This window comes from Globicephala melas, chromosome 14 (genome assembly GCF_963455315.2).
Source record: "Globicephala melas chromosome 14, mGloMel1.2, whole genome shotgun sequence".
Lineage (NCBI taxonomy): Eukaryota > Metazoa > Chordata > Mammalia > Artiodactyla > Delphinidae > Globicephala > Globicephala melas.
The window spans coordinates 53,068,501-53,088,449 of record NC_083327.1 but is presented as its reverse complement, the minus strand read 5'-3'; the positions used below and the strand labels follow the sequence as shown (position 1 = coordinate 53,088,449).

Here is a 19,949-nt window from a genome sequence, read left to right as displayed (position 1 = left end):
TCATTAGTCCTGTTTCATATGCCTCTAAAACTTTAAAAGGATTTAAGGAAAGGGAAATCAAATGAAGGCCAATACTACTTCTCACACTAGTTCAGGGTGTCCCTGGTGGCTTGTAGCATATCTAAATCATTTTCAACAGAGTCTGGCGAGACATTTGGTTGCCCCCTCCCATCCACATCTTTTGAAGTAGACTCATGAACTGAGGAATTGGCAAGGAATGAACACTGTTTGAGGTCTTCATCTTTAGGGGCTAGGAGACAGGATGTCAAAGAAAATCAGAGGGTAAGGTAAGGTGTCTCTCATGGAAGTTAGAAAGTAGGTCAAGAGAGAGATGTTAAAAAGAAAGTCACTATTCAAAGAACAGCTAGGATTAAGAACAGAGAAACTGCTAGACAGAGCCAAGAGTTTTCTCTAGTAACTGTAACAGGAGCAGTTTTCATGAACTGATGAAAGAATAGGAGAGTGGCTACAGGGAACAAAGAGGGAATTTCCAAGGCAGCAATAAAAACATGAGCACTGGACCTTATTTATTTAGTCTTGGATACTTCATCATCCTCTCATTCAAGTAAAAGCTCTAGCATGCAATAAATACTTGTTGAATGAATCCTCAGGAAAGAAAGTCACACTGAATGCATAAATTCCTTTATTGAAAATATTGGGCTAGCACTGCATTACATATATTCAGTATCCATAAATGAAGGGCCACACATTTCTGATTGGACAATACTGTTTTAAATAGAGAACACAGCATCTGAATATGCTCTCACAAGTATAATATCATGGACTAAACTAGGTATGAGTGAACTATATGCAAAATGACCATTTCGTTAATAGCATATGGTTGCAAATGGCATAAATGGTAAACGTGATCATCATGAGACATTCCTGGTATCTCATACCAACACATAATTTGACAAGCAGATTAAGGTTAAACTGCCAGTAAGTTGTTAATCAAGAGTTCTCAATAGGAGAACTTGGGTGAAAGTGCACCCAGGCTATAGACTTAAGATTTTATAGCGTTCATTTAAACTTGCGTGGAATGTGGGTGGAGTAAAATAACTGTTGATCTGACAGGAGGCCACTTGGCAATTTGTTTGTTCTCTTTTATAAATAGTCTAAAATAAGAGAATAAGCTAAAGGAAATATTCTGCCAGCTTAAGGCCAACATTCTAAGAACTGTTTACTTCTTTAAAATGCAGGTATATAAACACTACTTTTTATTAATTTTTCCTTCTAAGATCACTGGGTATGTATCTTATGACAGACCACTTTCTCAGCTTTGGCTATCATTTGACATTTTTTTTCCATTAGCAGTCTTTGGCTTTCATAAACGTCTGACAGTCAATAATATTTGTTAAAATTTTAACAAGTCTTTATTATTAACTTTAATAAAAGAGTGTTTTATGATGTGAAAGTGAGTTGATATTAAAAAACAAGTTTTTACTTTTTATTCTAATTTTGGTATGAATGCATTTCTTTGCATTGATTTTTCTCAAAAAAAAGAGTCTAGAAATCAAGACAATTGGGATAATTTGCCCTTTTTTTCATTTGATATAAAATATACAGAAATTAAAACACTCAGTCTCATTTCAAACAGAGGCCTGTTCATTAATGTAAAAACTTGGGGAAAATTATGCAAAAAAATCCAATAAAAATACAATTTTTGTTATTAACACGTGATTTTATAAGAAGCAAAACATTTTCTTTTCAAAAGCAGGGTTTGTTCTAAATCTAGGATCATAAAGGTATACATTTCTGTAAATATCAACTTATGACTGAGAGAAATAGCTTATTTTTCTTTTACACAGTTGTGTTCAGAGTAAATAACTAAAAATGTACCTTTTTAATGACTAAATGGAAAGCTGGCCTACAACAGTCAAATCAATAAACATTGGTATTGAGTTTTAAAAAATTCAGAATTATGTGTATATATATATATATGTGTGTGTATACATATATATATTTGGACATTAAGCAGCACATACATATACATATCACCCTAAACAATCAGGGCAAAAAAAATTTAATATAAAACTATATAAATCAAATGGGTTTGTTGCCAAAACATAGCACAAAATGTATACATTTCTTTATTTCAAAATTTGACACATTAAAAGAAAAAACTGCCAACACATTTCAGACAATATACTAGAAATAATAAATAAAACAGTTTTTAAAAATCATATATTCCCTTTAAGTGCTGTGCACTCTGAGTTTTTCTAAATGAGACTAAACTTTTCCATGGCAAACAACAGTATGCTGTACATTTTGGTAATGAAAATTATATTGATAAATATACAAGGAATGTATATATTTCCACAGTATTTTCTTTTTCACAGTTAACAAAAATAAAAATTGCATTCAACTCACATCTATAAATATTCTGATTCCTCACTGTATGGATTTGAAGGAAGTGAGAGTATAAAGTCTTTCAACAATCTGGACTTCAGATTTCTTTCTTCATCGTCTGCCTTCCACATGTACCTTTCAGAATCTCTCTGCAATGTGATCACACGCTGAGATGAAGGCAGAAAGAAAGCACTATGATGGGATGAGGCAGTCTGGGCTGGGGCTTGCTCTTCCAGCCAGCTTTAGCAGGGCTGATTGAACCCAGTCTTTTTAATGTCGTATTTTAAGGCAGTCTGAATTTCACTCGAATGTCCATACCTCGAGATCCTGAACTATGAAGTCTTCCTTTTTGGAAAGAATATCATTATTAAAAGTGCTGCAGGAGTTGCTTCGTCCATGGTATAAATCAGCATCTAGCCATAAACCAAATCGTCCCCTGAAAAGGTTAATAAAATGGTGAAAACATTTCAATTTTATGTGCACACTTTCTGTCCTCCCTTGCCCCAACTTCTTTCTTTTATGCTGTACACAGACAAAACCCTAAACTGCTTATAAAACAAAAGGTACATTTCCTTTATTTCATTTAAATGACCCATCTTTCCTAAAAGACAGGTGGCAGTAGTCCCTCATTTAGACACATAAATAAGTCATTTTACCTTCAATTCTTAGTGTCATGTGTTAGACCACACTGTCCTAAATAATCGAAGCACATGGACTAGCTAAAATCACCTGACACCAAAGTTTCAGTTACCTGGGTCAAAACAGGCTCACTCAAGTCAGGTGGTAATTATATTAACAACAAAAACCTTACCCTCCACCACCAAGTTCCAAAGAACTTATGTCTCCATTGATAAAGTAAGAGTTTTCTCCACTCCACTTAAAGACCTTAGGACAGAAACACAAGACAGAGAACAGACATTTCAATCTGGAGAATTCACGAAGAGGGAGTAGCAGCATAGTACCTGTGTGTGTGCAAGGGCACTACCCATTGGCTGAGGAAGCTCCTGACGGCCAGACCTCTCCCACACCAGGATGAGATCTCCAAAGGGGTTATGATGTAGGAAAGACCTCTCAGACACATGTTGGCTCTGACTTGCAACCCCTCCCTGATATTAGACCATGCAAAAGAGCAGTTCCCAAGGCCTGGGGAGGGAATCTAAGCAGTTTCTGTGCTGCAGTCATGAAGTGCTGGCCAGGCTAGAGTGAGGCCAGATGAGGTTACCTCGAGTAACGGGATGGGACAGCTGCTGCTCCAACCACAGCCCCCCATCACCGACCCTCCTGACACCGTGACACCAGGAAGTTGGGTATTTCTTTCATCTAGGTACCTTGAAGTTAGGGCTAAACGTGTAGAGAAAAGTTTCGCCTGTGCCATAATAGTGATCACTGAACTTGAAAGGATGAGTTGCATATGCTCCAAAAATCTGTCAAAAGAAAACAGAAACCTTATCTACTTTCAACCATAAACCTCCCAAAAAAAAGACTTTCTGAAATATTTTAGCACAATCCTATTCTGAGATCTCATTATATCTCTTTCAGCAAAGATCATTACTAAATCAGAGTTCCTAAATAAAAAAGACCACCATCCAACAAATAAAATGTCCCCAATTCTCATTAGAACCCAAGTGGCTTAGAGAACTTATCTGTCAAAGGCCAACAATTGCTCCAGTTTTAAAACACTTCCGAAGTCCACTATAGAGACAAATTTCTTTTAGTGAATACAGAGGACATACTGGAAACATTAACAAGATGCATCTTGCACACAGAAATGAGTGGTTGAGAGAATGAAGGCATATCTCTGATGTGTTTTCTAAGTAAAATTGTGGCCAGAGGTTTCCCTGGAGAAAATAAATTTTTCTCTCCTTTGATTCGAAAAATGAGTTTTCAACATACTTATTAAAACTGCATCCTTAACGTGACTGATCCAGTATATCTTAGTTCAAAATGGCTTTTAAGAAAAAAGTAACAATTCCGTAATACTGTGGGCTTTAAAGGTGGGTTAGATGTATCTGAATCAATGATTTTTCTATTATTTCTTATTGGGGTTGGAAGGAGTAGTCTTTTCAGAACACGCATGTCCACTGCTTCAGCTTCCTATCCTCTGCTCAGATCCTGACCAGTGTGTGCAGGAGTGAGGACTGGCAAGAATATATATTCTGGAAATGTCCCTAGGTGATTCTGATATATTTTCTCCAAATCCCACTTGGGAAACAATGGTTTTTTTAAAAAATATTTATTTATTTGGTTGTGCTGGGTCTTAGTTGTGGCATGCGGGCTCCTTAGTTGCAGCTCGCTGGCTCCTTAGTTTTGGCATGTGAACTCTTAGTTGTGGCATGCATGTGGGATTTAGTTCCCTGACCAGGGATCGAACCCGGGCCCCTGGCATTGGGAGCGTGGAGTCTTAACCACTGCGCCACCAGGGAAGTCCCAAGAAACAATGCTTTAAATGGAGTCTACCTGAAAAATGTCTTATAAGTTTTCAAACTAATTTAAATTGGATTATCATCATCATGGAATCTCTTCTTTACCAAGTACACTCAGTTCCTAGCTCCTTGAAATACTAAAAATTAGGTAGAGTAGAAGTCTAGAATCTCTTTCTAACCCATGTTCTTCATACCAAAACCTGTCCCTAGAGCTGTTAACAACAAGGAAAAAACAGTAACAAATTTTCTTAGCAATCATGGAAATCTGTTTAAGCACTGGAGATATGATGATACTAAGAAATTACTGTTAATTTTTTAGGTATTATAGCATTATGGTTATGTAAGAAAATGTCCATTTTATTTTTTCTATTAATTAACTTAGGAAGAAATTGTAGAATAATGGTATTGTTGGGTCTATACCATCGAAAATTTTAACATGTTTGACAGTAATAGAACAAAGGAATCCAGGGGAATGAATGAAGATAGCCCAAAATGGTAAAAGGAAAGTTAATATGACAAAACCTATAAATGTATAATTGCTCTCCTTTCTTCTCTCAGCTTTCTTAGTAGATAAAAATTATACAAACAGCTATGTAACAGTTTATTGTTGAGTTTGTAATATATATCAACGTAATATAACAAAATTACCACAAAAAGTAGAAAGATGTCATAGAGCAATATAGGAGTAACATTTCTATATTTCACTGGAATTAAGTTAATATAGATCGGACTCTATTACCTGATGATTGTTCTATTATTTTCCACAATGCTTTGTGGTATAAATTACTCCACGGTCTCATTCAGTTAAATTTGGGCCCCTTTGCAGGGGTAGTTTCTGTGGCCAGTCTATGAAGTTCATCCTGACTCCAGGAAGGCTCTCCTTAGCTGTCTCTTTCCCCGGTTCTCTCTGGTAAACTAGATGGTCTACAGCTTAGTTTGCTGCCTTCATGGAACTACCAGCCTCCTCTTAGTTGTTTACCACCAAAATTTTCATTGTTCTCTAGAGTGTCCCTTGGCTTGACCTTCCCCATGTTCTTCTAAATAACATCAGTTCCTTTGGAGAGAGCTTCTGAGCTATATGTTTTATGGTCCGCCTCTTCCCCTGGAGCTGGGGGCTGGACAGTGGCCTGCTTTTCTCAAAGGTACAGTCCTGTTTTATGAGCAGGGTGCTGGGCAGGGGCAGCAGCCACTGGTCTTGGCTCCGCTCACCTGACATGGAACTTCTGCCCTATGTGCTGGAGCAAGGGCAATAGAGACCCCTGTATTCTCGGCCTGCCATGCAGAAGGTAGAGCAACTGTCCTCTGAGAAGGGGCTGGTCAGAGGAAGAGAGCCCTGAAATTTAGCCTCTGAAACAGAGATCTTGGGTAGGGGATAAGACATGCTGGGGACCTGCCCCTAGAGGAGGCATATCATAGTCTTTGCCTGGGAGCTGGCAGCTGAGGGATCCTCATCTTGTCCACACGTGCCCAGAAGGAAGCTTGTCTGAACAGGGGTTGGGGGAGGGAGCAGGCTGTGCCTTCAAATACCGCAGAATCTCACTATTATTACTGGGCTTCATTAGATTTTCTTAAATAAATGGTTCTTCACTTGCTGTATGCCCTTAGGGCAATTTCCAGAGACTTTAAATGATTGTTGTTTTTATAATTCCCACCAGTAATGATTGTTTCACTGGAGATTGATTCCGTAGAACTCCTCATGCCTGCCATTCTGCATGCGTAATGCTTTTATCTTAGAATTTTATATAATTCATTTCCAGATAAACTTACAGGTGTTGTTCTATCATGTTCCCAAGCACAGCAAGCCGCATCCTTGCCTTGGGGGTAGGTGGGGTGGGGAAAGCAGAGTTATGCCTTCAAATAACACAAATGCCTCCAGGGCACCAGATCCAGTAAGATTATACCTCTAGACAAACAGTGTAATCTTCAGGTATAGGCAGGCCTCCTTTACATATCTGCTGATAGGAAGCTGCGTAATACTGGGCATCATCAAAACCTGCTCTGTGAGGCCAACACATTCCCCAACAAGTTCTCTTTTGGTAAATTAATAGAACTAATCTATACCTACGGTGCAGGTACGGGCACGCGTGCGTGTGCGCGCGCGCGTGTGTGTGTGTGTGTGTGTGTGTGTGTGTGTGTGGTCTAAAACCATCTAGCCCTATCTCATCTAAAAAGTAGCACCTAACTTTGCAAACATTTCACTAAATCCCTAAGTAATTCCATTTTAAACCTTTGTTATTATTATTTAAATTTTTAACTTGACTCTCCCTACTGTTCAGCTTGGACTATGATTAAATAAAGTGTTCTCAATCAGTAAATAACAGTAGGAACAATGATAGTAACTAAACTATTCCTCACAACTCTTAATCTACTTACAGGAATGATCACCGTTGAGAAAGACAGTGCCCTTCTTTCTGCTAATTTTTCCCAAGACAAATTATGACAGCAAAAATCTGTTTCCCCTAAAATGATCCTAATTATATGGCTTCTCAGTAAGCTCCCCAATGCTTAATAGTGCCCCACATCTAACAGACAGTCATTATACATTTTCTGAATGGACGAATAAATAAATGGTTGTCAAGTAAACCCTGCTTCCAAATGCCAGGAAGAGAAAATAATGACACCTACAAGAAGTGTAAAGAAATTTCTTCTTGCTATAATATAGACCAAGTTGAAATGAATAAAGAGCAGACTTGAAAGATGCTTTCCTTTTGTGAAGCAGAAGTCGGCCTGGATGGTACATGAAAGAAACCTGGACAGATTCCACTCATACTCCAGGCTGACCGAGTGAAGAATTATTAGCTTAGGGGAGATGGGGGTAATATCTAGATTTCACCAGTGCCTCCAAGACCGACAGCAACGTGGGTGAAAGTGCACTAAGCAATGGTCCAGAGCATTTTCTCCTGTTTCGTAACAACTGGGCCCTTCAGGTACAACATACCATGGCCTTAACTGACTCTCCATCTCAGCAACTATGCGGGCAAGGTTGGTGGGCACTACTTCAGCTACCTGGAAGAAGTTCTGGTATGGCACTGGGACTGCTTTCTGCAGCTATGTCCAAATCTAGACTTGACTTTTCTTCCAGCTTCTCCAGTTTTAGGTTACAGAATATCATTATAGTATATATATATTACAGTATATATATTATATATAGAGTTTATATATATATATACTCCATGATGAGTACAGGAAAAAAATTCCTTAGAATGTGACTGTATTTGGAGATACGCTCCATTTTCTTTTTTAGAGATGCATTCTGAAGTATGTAGAGGTGAAATGACATAATAATTGGGATTTACTTCAAAATACTTCAGGGAAGAAAAGCCAACAAAGGAAAGAATGAAGTGTATGTGGCAAAGTCCTGCTAACTGTAGAATCTGAGTGATGAGAGGTCATTGTATTAGTCTCTCTACTGTTGTGTAGGTTTGAAAAGCTTCATTAAAAAAAATGTTCCTTGGGCTTCCCTGGTGGCGCAGTGGTTGAGAGTCCGCCTGCCGATGCAGGGGACACAGGTTCGTGCCCCGGTCTGGGAAGATCCCACATGCCGCGGAGCGGCTGGGCCTGTGGGCCATGGCCACTGAGGCTGCGCGTCCGGAGCCTGTGCTCCACAACAGGAGAGGCCACAACAGTGAGAGGCCCACGTACCACAAAAAAAAAAAAAAAATGTTCCTCTATAAGAGGAACAAGCCTCACCTGATTATCCATATCTTTGATGACCAATAGGACAGGACTGTCTAGTGATGCTGACTTCCGGTAGAGAGTTTTCAAGCTGGTCCCATGCTCTAATGTGCTGTATACGAGACTCCATGGATACCCCTGTACCCTTGCTGGAAGGCGTCGGGCCAGCTGTGAATCCAAAGATGAAGATGTAAATACACAGTCTGCCTACAAATCACTCATGAATTTGTAGCACAAAACCGATGCCTGTGGCTCAAACTCGATAATTACACTACTTCCATATCTCTCCCCTATACTGTAGCAAATATTTGCCACTATAAACCAAGAAGGGAAAATCATCCCTTGGCAGGGATGCTCCCCAGAGCACGCATTCCCTCTCAGGGATGATCCTGAAGGGTCACTATGCCACTATATATTTGAAGATACAGCACCTAGCTTGATAAAGAGGTATGAATTAGACACATGCTCTCTTGTTTACACTTCAACCTGACTTTCACCAAGCAGTTCATGTTTCTCGAATTGTTCTTTCTAAACCTTCAAAGGCTCAGAGCTGCTACTGACAGCTGTAAATTCCCACCAAAGTGAGAACAAGAAGACACGGGTGTTTTATGCTAGTAATCAGATGTAGTCTGTCCTCATTACACTTGTATCTTTCACTTACATTAATATTAAACTTGGCTGCCATAAATATCAATAATGCATATCTCTTCAAAAATACACACAAAGGAGGCTATATAAAATGTTCAAGTCCTCAAGAATGCTTGACATAGTTCTAGAATCAGCATGAACTCCATCCCTGTAACTGCTTGGTCAAGTCGCCTAGCTTTCCTGGGCCTTCGGAGATGGCATTTGTAAATTGAGGGACTTGAACTTGATGATTCTTTAAGGTGTCTGAAATTCAGGTTTCTAAGCTGACTGATGGGGGAAGCACAAGAGGTCCCTTACTAAAGTTCAAATACAAGCACGTAGTATTTCATAAAAACTCACATAAGAGATGTTCAGAAAATAGAAAGTAAACCAAAAAAAAGTACAGAAAAAGGAAAATTACTCCTAGTGGTAGGTGGTTTTCATAAAGCAAGTAAAGTGTACTTGCTATATGACTTTTACTGAGCTCAATAAATTGAAACCATCGGAACTCTGCGATAATCATTAGGATAAATTTGGATCCTTTTAAAATACATTAGGACTATAGTAGGACACTTTAAAAATTGTTTTGAAGACAAGAAATGGCTTTTTGTTCAGGTTCGGGGAATGGACGTAGGTGTCTGGCCAAGTCCTTGCACTCCCAAGAAGGTGGCAGGGATGCTGCCTTTCAGAAGCAGAGAAGGGCCCTGGTTAGGCTGCTGGTGTTTCTTCCTTTAAAGCTCGGCTCATGCTTCACCCCAAGTGAGAAGAGCAAATGCCAGGGGTGGGAAATGTGTTCTAAGGTTTGGAAGACACCCATCCTAAGTCCCCAGGAAGAACCCACCTGCTCGATGTGCATGTTCTCCAGAAGCGCACTGTGGGGCTGCAGGATCGGCAGGGCGGCCTCATCCTCATCTTCATAGTAGCTACATGTGCTCTTCCTGCGTTTTGCCTCCTCAACGGTGATGATCTGAAATGGAGAAGACATATAAACCAAGAAAAACGATATTTTTGCTTTTCTTTCACCTGCTATAAAGGACCTCAGGTACACAATTGCCTGTAACAGGTAGGGTTTTAGCAGCAGGACATAAGTTGAGCCAGCACTTTGGGGGAAATGGCTAATCACAATGTCAATTTCAGAGCAAATGGAGAATTAACACAGTACAGCTATAGCACTTAATATGTACAAATTAAAGTCACAAGTTTTCCAGTTTTACTATTGCTCAGTCATCAAGTAAGAATTATGTATAACTCCACAAGCGACTTATACCCTTGAAATGCCCTAAATTATTCTCCATTAGCCTGCATCTAAATTTGAATTGTTACGGGACTAACAGATATCATACTATGAGCAAGTCTTCTATAAATAGGGAAATGGGGACGATAAGGATAGTCCTTTAATCAAGAATCCTAATGTTTTCTCTCAAGGCTGATCATAGCAACCAACCCTGACAGAAATAGCAAATGATAACATCTAAGGAAAGCAACAATACAAAGAGACACAAAGCTTTAGTCTAAATTACAATTAGGTATGATTCTTTATGGAGAGTTGAGAAACCATCAAAATAATCTTTCCTTCAAGGCTGAGAACAGAAACATGATGTTGTACACAACATTTATTATTTCATCATAAATACACTTATAAACTACCAGGTTAAAAATCATTTTTCTTTTGCCTCTCCGAAAGTCTGGATAAATCACTAAATTACTTTGTAATTGAAGGATACAGACAGAAGGTAACTAATTCACCAAAATTCCTGAGTACAAATATTAATGACTTTTGCATCATAGAGAAAAAACATTTACATTACATTTAGTGAAGGTTGTCAGACAATGACTACTTAGTTGCCAAAATGCTGTCATCTGAGCTGGATTTACAGGTAAGGAAATTAGCCCTTAAATGTTACCATCTTCTCAAGGGGCATTTACTTAAAGAAAACACTGTTGAAGAATCACACATCCAGCATTTTAAATGTATTAAATAAAGCATATATTTTGGGGGAACTCTACATTTAACACAGGTACAAAGTGGGGCTGTGGAATGAAAAAATCAGTATGGAGTTTTGACTCCAAAGGGAAAGGGCAAACCACACCATCTCTCTCTCCAAAGTGAATAAAATACCTGCTCTGGCTGAAGTATTAGCACGATCCTTTCTAATTAGAAAGCATTTCAAAGCATCTTAGCGGCAGAGCTTGGAGGATTCACGGGCACATGATTAGCCCTCAGGACTCCAACATACCTTCACAAAAGGCTCTTGGTCCGGTCTGGCACAATAGAAAATCTGAATGTCCAGGGGCAATCTTCTCATCGTGAAGTAGTGTGAACTGCCTGCTTGCTCTCTAAAGAGGTGCAGGTTTTTTCTCTTATCTGCCTCCACACCACTGTTACTTACAGCCACACTGAGCTACAACTGTTTATGCAGTATCTCGTTTCCTGCATGATTGAGTTTCTGTTTCCCTTAGGAGACAGTTCAATATTTCTACAGGAACACACCCAAATTAGGATTTAGAGCAAACACACACTTCCTGTTAGGCATAGCTGTGAGGCTGTAAAAAGACACTTTCACCTTTGAAATGGTAGTTTCCTAACAGCACAACAAAACCGCATTGTTGTTTTTTTTCTTCTTCTCTGTCTTGTACTTTTCTTCCCAATTGTCCTCCAGCTGGCTGAGCTAGCTTTTCTAGCCCTGCCTTTTCAGATTTTTTTTTTTCTGCATTCTAAAGCGAAACCTTCATTTTAAAAGTTTATGTGTGTTCCCTGACATCAGTTTGAATCTCAAAGGAAATATGAAAAGGAGCCTTTACCAGAGGTAGGTTCATTACGCTTAGAACAATGGCGTTTCACTTCAATACCGTCATGTTTGTTAGGTATGAGAAACTTCAAAGAACTGAAAGAACATCCGGTTTATATGAGGCTGAGAAAAATGTTAGTTTAGATTCAGGTTTTCTAAAGAGCACCTTTTAACCTTTCAAAATATTAATCTTAATGACTAATAAGCATGATGAGTCCTCCTCTACTGCCCAGACCAGATATCAGCGGGTTGGAAAGAAACGTAGATTACCATTGGATCAATTTTCAGGGATCTTTCTGTGAGTTTTCCAGATCGAAAATGGCCTCTTGGTCTCCAGTACCCCTGGGAGATCGGGCGCCACTACATAGTTCATCCTGGGGGTCAGTTCTAATGAGGCTCTGGGAGATAACTGGTGACCAGTCTCAGGTCAGCCAGAACTTATTCTCAATGCAAGAGCCTGGACACAATCTAGGGCAGAATCACTTGGATTTTGTGCCAGTGAGACAGCATTCTTTTCAGTGCCTGACACTTCATGACAGCTAACATTTACTGAGTGCTTTCTATATGATGGCAAGTGCCAGGTGCTTTGCCAGGCATGTGGCACAAATAATTCCAGTATATCATTTATCAGCTTTTCAAATTAGCGAAAGCTTTAAGAAAGGGATAATAGAAATAGTACTTTCTGTCGCCAGAAGCACAATGAGAAGAAGGGTATTCCTCACATTTCTGGAAAATTGTCATTATATAAAAGATTAGGAGCCTTAAAAAAAAATCAATAGCCTTATACTAAGTAATATCACTTTCAGGAAATTAGGGGAACAGTCAGAGTTACAGATCATCTCATCCTTGTGAAAACCTTGAACCAACACGATTCCTAAAAGTGGGGAATTGTTAAATAAATTCTGATTGAGGTTTAAAATATTATATAACCATTAAAATGAGGCTTCAAAATCTTTAATATGATACAGTTCTCACAAGATGTCAGGTGAGAAAAGCCAGACACCAAACTATACATAGAACATTATCCCATTTTGCAAAAATACTCTCTCACCCTTACCACCTAGAAAACACCCTAAAATAGAAAAAAATGAGTCCAAAAAATGTACAAAAGTAATGTGTGGTTAGATACTATTTTCTAAATGTTCTGCATTGTGCTTTTCTGTAGTTTCCAAATTTCCTATAATAAAAGCAGGTGTTACTTTTATAAAATTAAGAAGTAAAGCTTATTTAAAGAGCTTGGGTATGGAGGATGGACTTAGTGGTTGGGTTGACTGGAGTTGCCCTAGAGTTTAAGTGAAGGATGCAGACAGCTGACTAGGGCAGTGGTCCCCACCCTACGTAAGATCAGAATCAACAAATTCTAACTAGAGATGACTGACTACATATGATGATGAAAGAGAAGAATCTGGGTTGATATCTAGGCTTCTAGCTTGGGGCACCACTAATTAAGATGGGAATACATGAGAAGAAGCAAGTTTTGGGGAAAGATGAAGAGACGTTTTGGACACGCTGAGGATCAGACACCTGTCAGGGGAGTGAAGGTTCCTCTTCCCCACCCACAGAGGAGAAGCAATGCCACCATGAAGCAATGCTATCACAGTGGCCTGGCCTTAAGGTAATGCTAGTAAGCAGAATTTGCTCCTGCATGGGAGGGAGCTTGGACAGCATTCTTCTCCTCATTGTACTTTTGACTTTCTCTTCCATGTGGCAAGAAATAGGGATAGGGGCTTCCCTGGTGGTGCAGTGGTTGAGAATCTGCCTGCTAATGCAGGGGACATGGGTTCGAGCCCTGGTTTGGGAGGATCCCACGTGCCACGGAGCAACTAGGCCCGTGAGCCACAACTACTGAGCCTGCGCATCTGGAGCCTGTGCTCCGCAACAAGAGAGCCCGCGATAGTGAGAGGCCCGTGCACTGCGATGAAGAGTGGCCCCCGCTTGCCACAACTAGAGAAAGCCCTCGCACAGAAACGAAGACCCAACACAGCAAAAATAAATAAATTAATTAATTAATAAACTCCTACCCCCAACATCTAAAAAAAAAAAGAAATAGGGATAACAGTCCAGTCACCTCTCTCTCCAGTTATCTTTTGTTTCCATGTCCCAAGTGTTAACAAGTACACTAGGAGCTCGCAACAAGCCAACCCATTTCTTCCTCCTTCTCCATCCCTTCTTCTTTTCTTCCTCTTCCACTACAGGTCTAGAGACACCTTCTAAAGGGATTTGCCCTCTCATTCTCCTCAGTGGCTCAGTCTGAGTGGCTCACTCAAGCCCACTCTACTCTAGATCTGGAAGCAGACCTTTCTCTCTCTGCATGCCCCTTTAGCTCCTTTTCCTCTGGTGCTGGTAGGTGTGGCCTCTTCTCCCACAGGAGTTGTCAAGAGCTGAGATTCAAGGTTGGGATTAGTGGAAAGATGCAGAATAGGCCTAAAAGCGGGCTGCTTCAGTTCAAGATATTCAGGCCTAGTCGGGAAAGGATTAAATCCCCAGTGAAATTTAAACCTTCTCTCTGGCCCTCCATATTGGGCAAGAGACCATAGCCTCACTAAGAAAATATACATTTCCTAGCTATGCTTCGTCTGTGCGCATATCTCATGGGGGTGGGGGCCTCTTGGGCACAGATGGTTAGGTGAGGAGGACGGGAATTGATATTCTCTGACGCCTTGGCCAGAATGCCAGTGTCACACCATCTCTGCCTCGTGGAGACCCAGTCATGCCTGTGGGGCATCTATGTGCTCTAGAACAGCAGCCTGGAAGAAAGGTGTGTGGAGGAGACAGAGGTGGGAGTCAGCAGCAGAAACCTTGAAAGCCGATGAGCTCGTCCAAGGAAGATGTAATAGATGAGAAGAAAAGAGAGCCAAGGACAAACTAGGGAACACCATGAGAAAAGGGACAAGCAAAGTATACTCAGAGAGACTGGCCAGAGACAGAAAAAGAGTTGATATGAAGAGCCAAGGGAGGGACAGCCTAATAGGCTTGAATATTTTTAATCAATGGTTTCAAACAAGAAGCTTATGAACTGTGGGAAGACAAACATGCAAACAAGTAAAGTGCTGAGCGATACACTACAGAGCTATGAGCAATGGGCTGTGGAAGGACAGGAGGAGTAACTCTGGCTGAAAGCATCACAGAAGTGACACATGAGCTGGACCTTGAAGGATGACGGGAGTCTGACATGGAAAGCTGTGTGTGTGCATGTACACATTCGGGCTGCGAGGGAGTGAATGAGAAAGGGACGAGTGAGGGCAAACACACATATGAAGGGACCTGGCATTCCAGAAGGAGTTAGACCCAAGGGGCAGGCCTCATCATCCTTCATCATCCCAGTCTGACAGAGTTCCAGCCTTGGAAGATCTGACTGCCCACTTGATGAATCTAAACCCAGGCTGGGAGTATTGCTGGAGAAAACCTGCCCTCACTGCAGCCTGGTGTCAGACCCCACCAGGGCTTTCAATACCAGACAGCCATCCTACTGCAGTTCTTCAGTTGGCTTTTTTCCTAGTCTCTATAGCTGCTACTTCAGACCTTCTCCGTATTCCTCTAAGTCTTCCCTCCTTCACTTCTAGGGGGTGCTCCCTCCTGCTGCAGAGAAATAATCAAATGAGCAATGGCAGAATTTACCGCCAGTGAGTCTACATTTTATATGCACACATCCTATTCTTTTCTGCCGCCCGACCACCTAAGACCGATTCTATCCCTACCCCCACATTCCCGGACAATTCTCGGGGATCCAGCCTCCCGCTTATTCCCTCTCCTATTCCCTTATCTTCTGTACCTTCTGTTCCACCGTTCCCGCTGACCTCATCCAAAACGTTACAGTGTCTCTCACGAGAGGGAAAACCTCCCCACCCTCACCTCTTCTTCCAGCCTTCCATCTCATTTTTATTCTCCAAAACCAAATTCGAGTGGTTTGCCCACCTTTACTAGCTCCACTTACTCACCCCCAATTCATTCATTGAACACTGGTAGCTACATTTTGAAGCTACCACTTTAATGAAACTGCTTTTTGTCAAAGTCACCAACTATTACCTCCTTGGTTTTAAATCCAAAAGACATAGCTTAGTTCTTACCTTCTGACTCCTCCGCAGCATTAGGCATTTTTGACCACTACTCCCCTCTTGAAACATTCTCTTCCCTTGGCTTCTAAGACATGACTTTTCTTGTTTTCCATGCCCTCCCCTGGCTGTTCCTTCTCAGTCACCTTTGTGGGCTCGACTATCTTTGGCCCCTTAGAGCTGGCATCCTGAAGGGTTCTGTTCTGAGTCCTGCTCCTTTGCCAATGGACACACTCTCCTAGGCTGACCTCACCTACACTCACAACTTCAACTTTGCTAATCACTTCCGAAAGTATATCTCCAGATCTTTTTCCTAAGTTTTATTCTCAGTTGTCTCTTGGACATTCCACAGACACCTCAAATTTAGATTAAAACCAGAACACAGAGCGTTTTCTGCCAAATCTAATCCTCTTGCTATGCTTCTTATCGCAGTGAAGGGCAGGTACCTCGATCCCTCCAGTTCCCATTCTAAAAACCAAGAGATCAATCTTGACATCTTCCATCTTCTGCACTGCAGCTCTTTCAGCAACTGTTCTCTCTCAACACTGATTCCTGCAAGAGACTCCTAATGGGTCTTCAAGCCTCAAGTGTTGTCCAACTCCATGAACATCTGCCAGCAAGAGCAAGCTCTCCAAAATGTGTATCTGTATTTACTTCTCCAGGCTCCAAACAGCTCCTACTGGTTGAAGCTGTTTGAGGACAGCTCAAACTGCTGCCTTCCTACTGCCCTTAGGAAAACAGCCAAACCAAACCTATGACGAACAGTTCATAGGTCCTTCGTGATCTGCCATTTCATTATCTCCAGCTTCATTTCTTGCCACTCCCTCAGCTTTGCACTCTTATGATCCAGCTACACTGAACTCTTATTAGTTCATCAAATGTCCCACACTCTCTGTTTCTCCCCTGGGTCATTCCTCTACATAGACCTTTCTCTCTGGCCAGAACATGTTCCGTGTTCCATGTCCCACTTTCACCCCAACTGCCTGTCCTCCCACTTCTGATCTCAGCTCAGATTACTCCTTCTGGGTCGCATTTCCTGATTCCCTAGCTCCATTCAGGTGCCTGGGTACATGCTCCCATAGCACGTGGCATTTCACCTACAACGGTAATTATCTCACTATATTGTAATGATTTATCTATACTCCTTGATCTCATCCACCGTGCCCCTAACATGAGAAGGGTGTGGTAAGTGCTCAAAAAAATTATGAACAGTTTTTTAGGTCAAATTAAGAAGCTTGACTTTCATCCTGTACGTAATGGGGACCCTGCAGCAGTTTCAAAAAAGAGAAGTGAAACTACTGGGTTGTAGGGGTGGAGATGAGGTCTTTCTGACACACATAACTAGCTTCAACACAGATGAATAAGGTTTTTTCCCCATGTGATTTCAAAGAGGCACAGGAAATCTGACTTCTTGCCAGCCAAGAGGTTACTGGAATTTTGACACAAGAACATTTTGTTTGTGGACTGGACTTTTTTTTTTTCTTTTTTTTTTTGCAGTACGCGGGCCTCTCACTGTTGTGGCCTCTCCCGTTGCGGAGCACAGGCTCCGGACGCGCAGGCTCAGCGGCCATGGCTCACGGGCCCAGCCGCTCCGCAGCATGTGGGATCTTCCCGGACCGGGGCACGAACCCGTGTCCCCTGCATCGGCAGGCAGACTCTCAACCACTGCGCCACCAGGGAAGCCCTGTGGACTGGACTTTAAGGGACAGTCTAGCCCTCTCTTGAGTCTCACCTCCCAGCTCTTGGTGGTCGGCTCACTGAAGAAGTTGTCAATCATATTCAGTTCTTCTTTTTCCACCACCACAAAGCCTTGCTCTTTGGCATCTTTCCCATAGACATCAGGAGACCACTGAACAAAGAACGTGTACAAGTGATCCACCCTGAAAAACATGTTCATCACAGGGGTTAACACCAAATCTACTTTCCTGGCAGGCACCAGTAGGAACTTGGGCATGTACAGCTATCTTTTTCCTGCTTGGCAAATCCATTTTGCTAATTGGGAAATCTCCCATGTTGAAGATAATCTCTGCTAATGCATTCCAACTTCAAAAATAAGTCAATAAATGGAAGCTAAACTCCACAGACACTGAAAAAATGTCTTTCAATCTGAGGCAAAGATCAAGAAATGGGACATAAACATAAAAAACACAATGAAATATTTACACCAAATGTATTTTCCTCATTGGGTCTTTGTTTATTGGACACCTGTATTCATGGGAAAAAAATTAATCTGAAGCTTTAGATGGGAACAAATATAAGCAATATTCCAATGGGTCTTATGTAGATTGAAGCATTATTATATCATAATTTTAATAAAATATCTTTAATAACTAGAAAATATCAGGGGTAGTATTAGCTGTTGTTTTAACGTTAGAAAGAGACAATTTTATTGATATCGGAATGCAGTTTGCTTCCAATATCTCTGTTCTCTTATACATATTTAACATCTGAAGCATCTCTCCAGACTTAATCAATAGAGAGGTGGCTAGTTCCTGAGCAGAGGGTGGGGCTTTTGGTCCCAGCACCTACAGTATCCCCCCACCCCCCGCCCATGTAGAACAGTCAAAAGCCCTCTGACCTTAGATTCTACACCTGCAACCATCACAGTGGGGGAGTGGAAGATAGATAGGATCAAATGATTCTTAAAGTCTTTTCTAATTACAAACTGGTAATTTCAATTTGAGCCTACTGTTTGGGACAATGCTAACTTATTGCTAAGCCTTTAAAAGTTATAATTGTAAAAATATTACAACACAATTGCTATAGATTGAATGTTTGTGTGCCCCTAAAATTTGCATGTTGAAATCTAATCCCCAGTGTGATGGTATTTGGATGTAGGACCTTTCAGAGGTGCTTAGGTTATGAGGCATGATTGGGATTAAAAGAGACCCCACCGAGCTGGCTAGCCCCCTGTGCCATGTGAGAACTCAGTGAAAAGACAGCCGTCTATGAACCAGTCAGCCCTCACAAGACACTGAATCTGCCAGCACCTTGACCCTGGACTTCCCAGCCTCTAGAACTGTCAAGAATAAACCTCTTCTCTATAAGCCACCCAGTCTATGGTATTCTGTTATAGCAACCTGAACAAACTAAGACCAATATTAATTAAAACAAAAAAGAAATGTCACTATAATTCTAATATTCCCATCGGTCACACTGTCTTTAGGCTTCTATAGTCCTATCTGTTCTTGAGCACATGTACACAGTTTTCTTTCCATTGTTATCAGGGCTAAGACATAATTGTTATATGTAACATAAAATAATGCATATTTGCCATGTTGCTAGTCCTTGTACTGACTTTTTAAATTTTTTATTTATTTATTTATTTATGGCTGAGTTGGGTCCTTGTTGCTGCGCGCAGGCTTTCTCTAGTTGCGCCCAGCATGGGCTACTCTTCGTTGTGGTGCGCGGGCATCTCACTGCAGTGGCTTTTGTTTCCGAGCATGGGCTCCAGGAGTACGGGCTTCAGTAGTTGTGGCACGCAGGCTCAGTAGTTGCGGCTCACGGGCTCTAGAGTGCAGGCTCAGTAGTTGTGGCGCACAAGCTTAGTTGCTCCACGGCATGTGGGATCTTCCCAGACCAGGGCTCAAACCCATGTCCCCTGCATTGGCAGGCAGATTCTTAACCACTGCACCACCAGGGAAGCCCCTTGTACTGACTTTTAATGCCTACATTTCATGAAAGTAATAAACCATAATTACCCAAATTCCTATGCCTTTGGGATATTTAGGTTTTTTCCATTTCTTTGATTATACAACGTTATGATGAACATCCTCATGAGCTATGCCTTTTGCCACCTTTTGAATTATTTCCTCAAGATTAGTTCCCAGAAAAGGGATTATTAGGCCAAAGGGCATGATTTTATAGCTTGTGATTCATCCTGCCAAACTGCTCTTGAAAGGCTGACTAGTATACTGTGACACGAGCATTGCAGTTTGCATCTAAGTCTCATAACAATCCTGCTTATCCTTCTTTTTCTAAATGAATTTAATATATATTTTAAGTTTTACCCGACTCACTTTGCATTTCTTTGA

At 41.0% G+C, this 19,949-nt stretch overlaps 1 protein-coding gene across 3 annotated transcripts in view; it reads right to left on the bottom strand.

Moving 5' to 3' along the window:
• Positions 1 to 625: 625 nt before the first annotated feature.
• The window catches only part of NCOA7 (nuclear receptor coactivator 7), a 145,241-nt gene continuing 125,917 nt past the window's right edge, over positions 626 to 19,949 (bottom strand). For 2 of the 3 annotated variants that reach the window (XM_060283816.2, XM_030853532.2), the window contains exons 11-16: positions 17,648 to 17,795; positions 9,916 to 10,041; positions 8,463 to 8,615; positions 3,678 to 3,773; positions 3,161 to 3,234; positions 626 to 2,785 (exon numbers count right to left, since the gene is read on the bottom strand). In XM_060283816.2, coding sequence (XP_060139799.1) covers positions 2,650 to 2,785; positions 3,161 to 3,234; positions 3,678 to 3,773; positions 8,463 to 8,615; positions 9,916 to 10,041; positions 17,648 to 17,795 — 733 coding nt within the window. In that variant the 3' untranslated portion in view covers positions 626 to 2,649. Of the gene's footprint in view, positions 2,786 to 3,160; positions 3,235 to 3,677; positions 3,774 to 8,462; positions 8,616 to 9,915; positions 10,042 to 11,311; positions 11,778 to 17,647; positions 17,796 to 19,949 lie in introns of those variants that run through there. The other variant, XM_030853534.3, reaches the window with a different exon arrangement.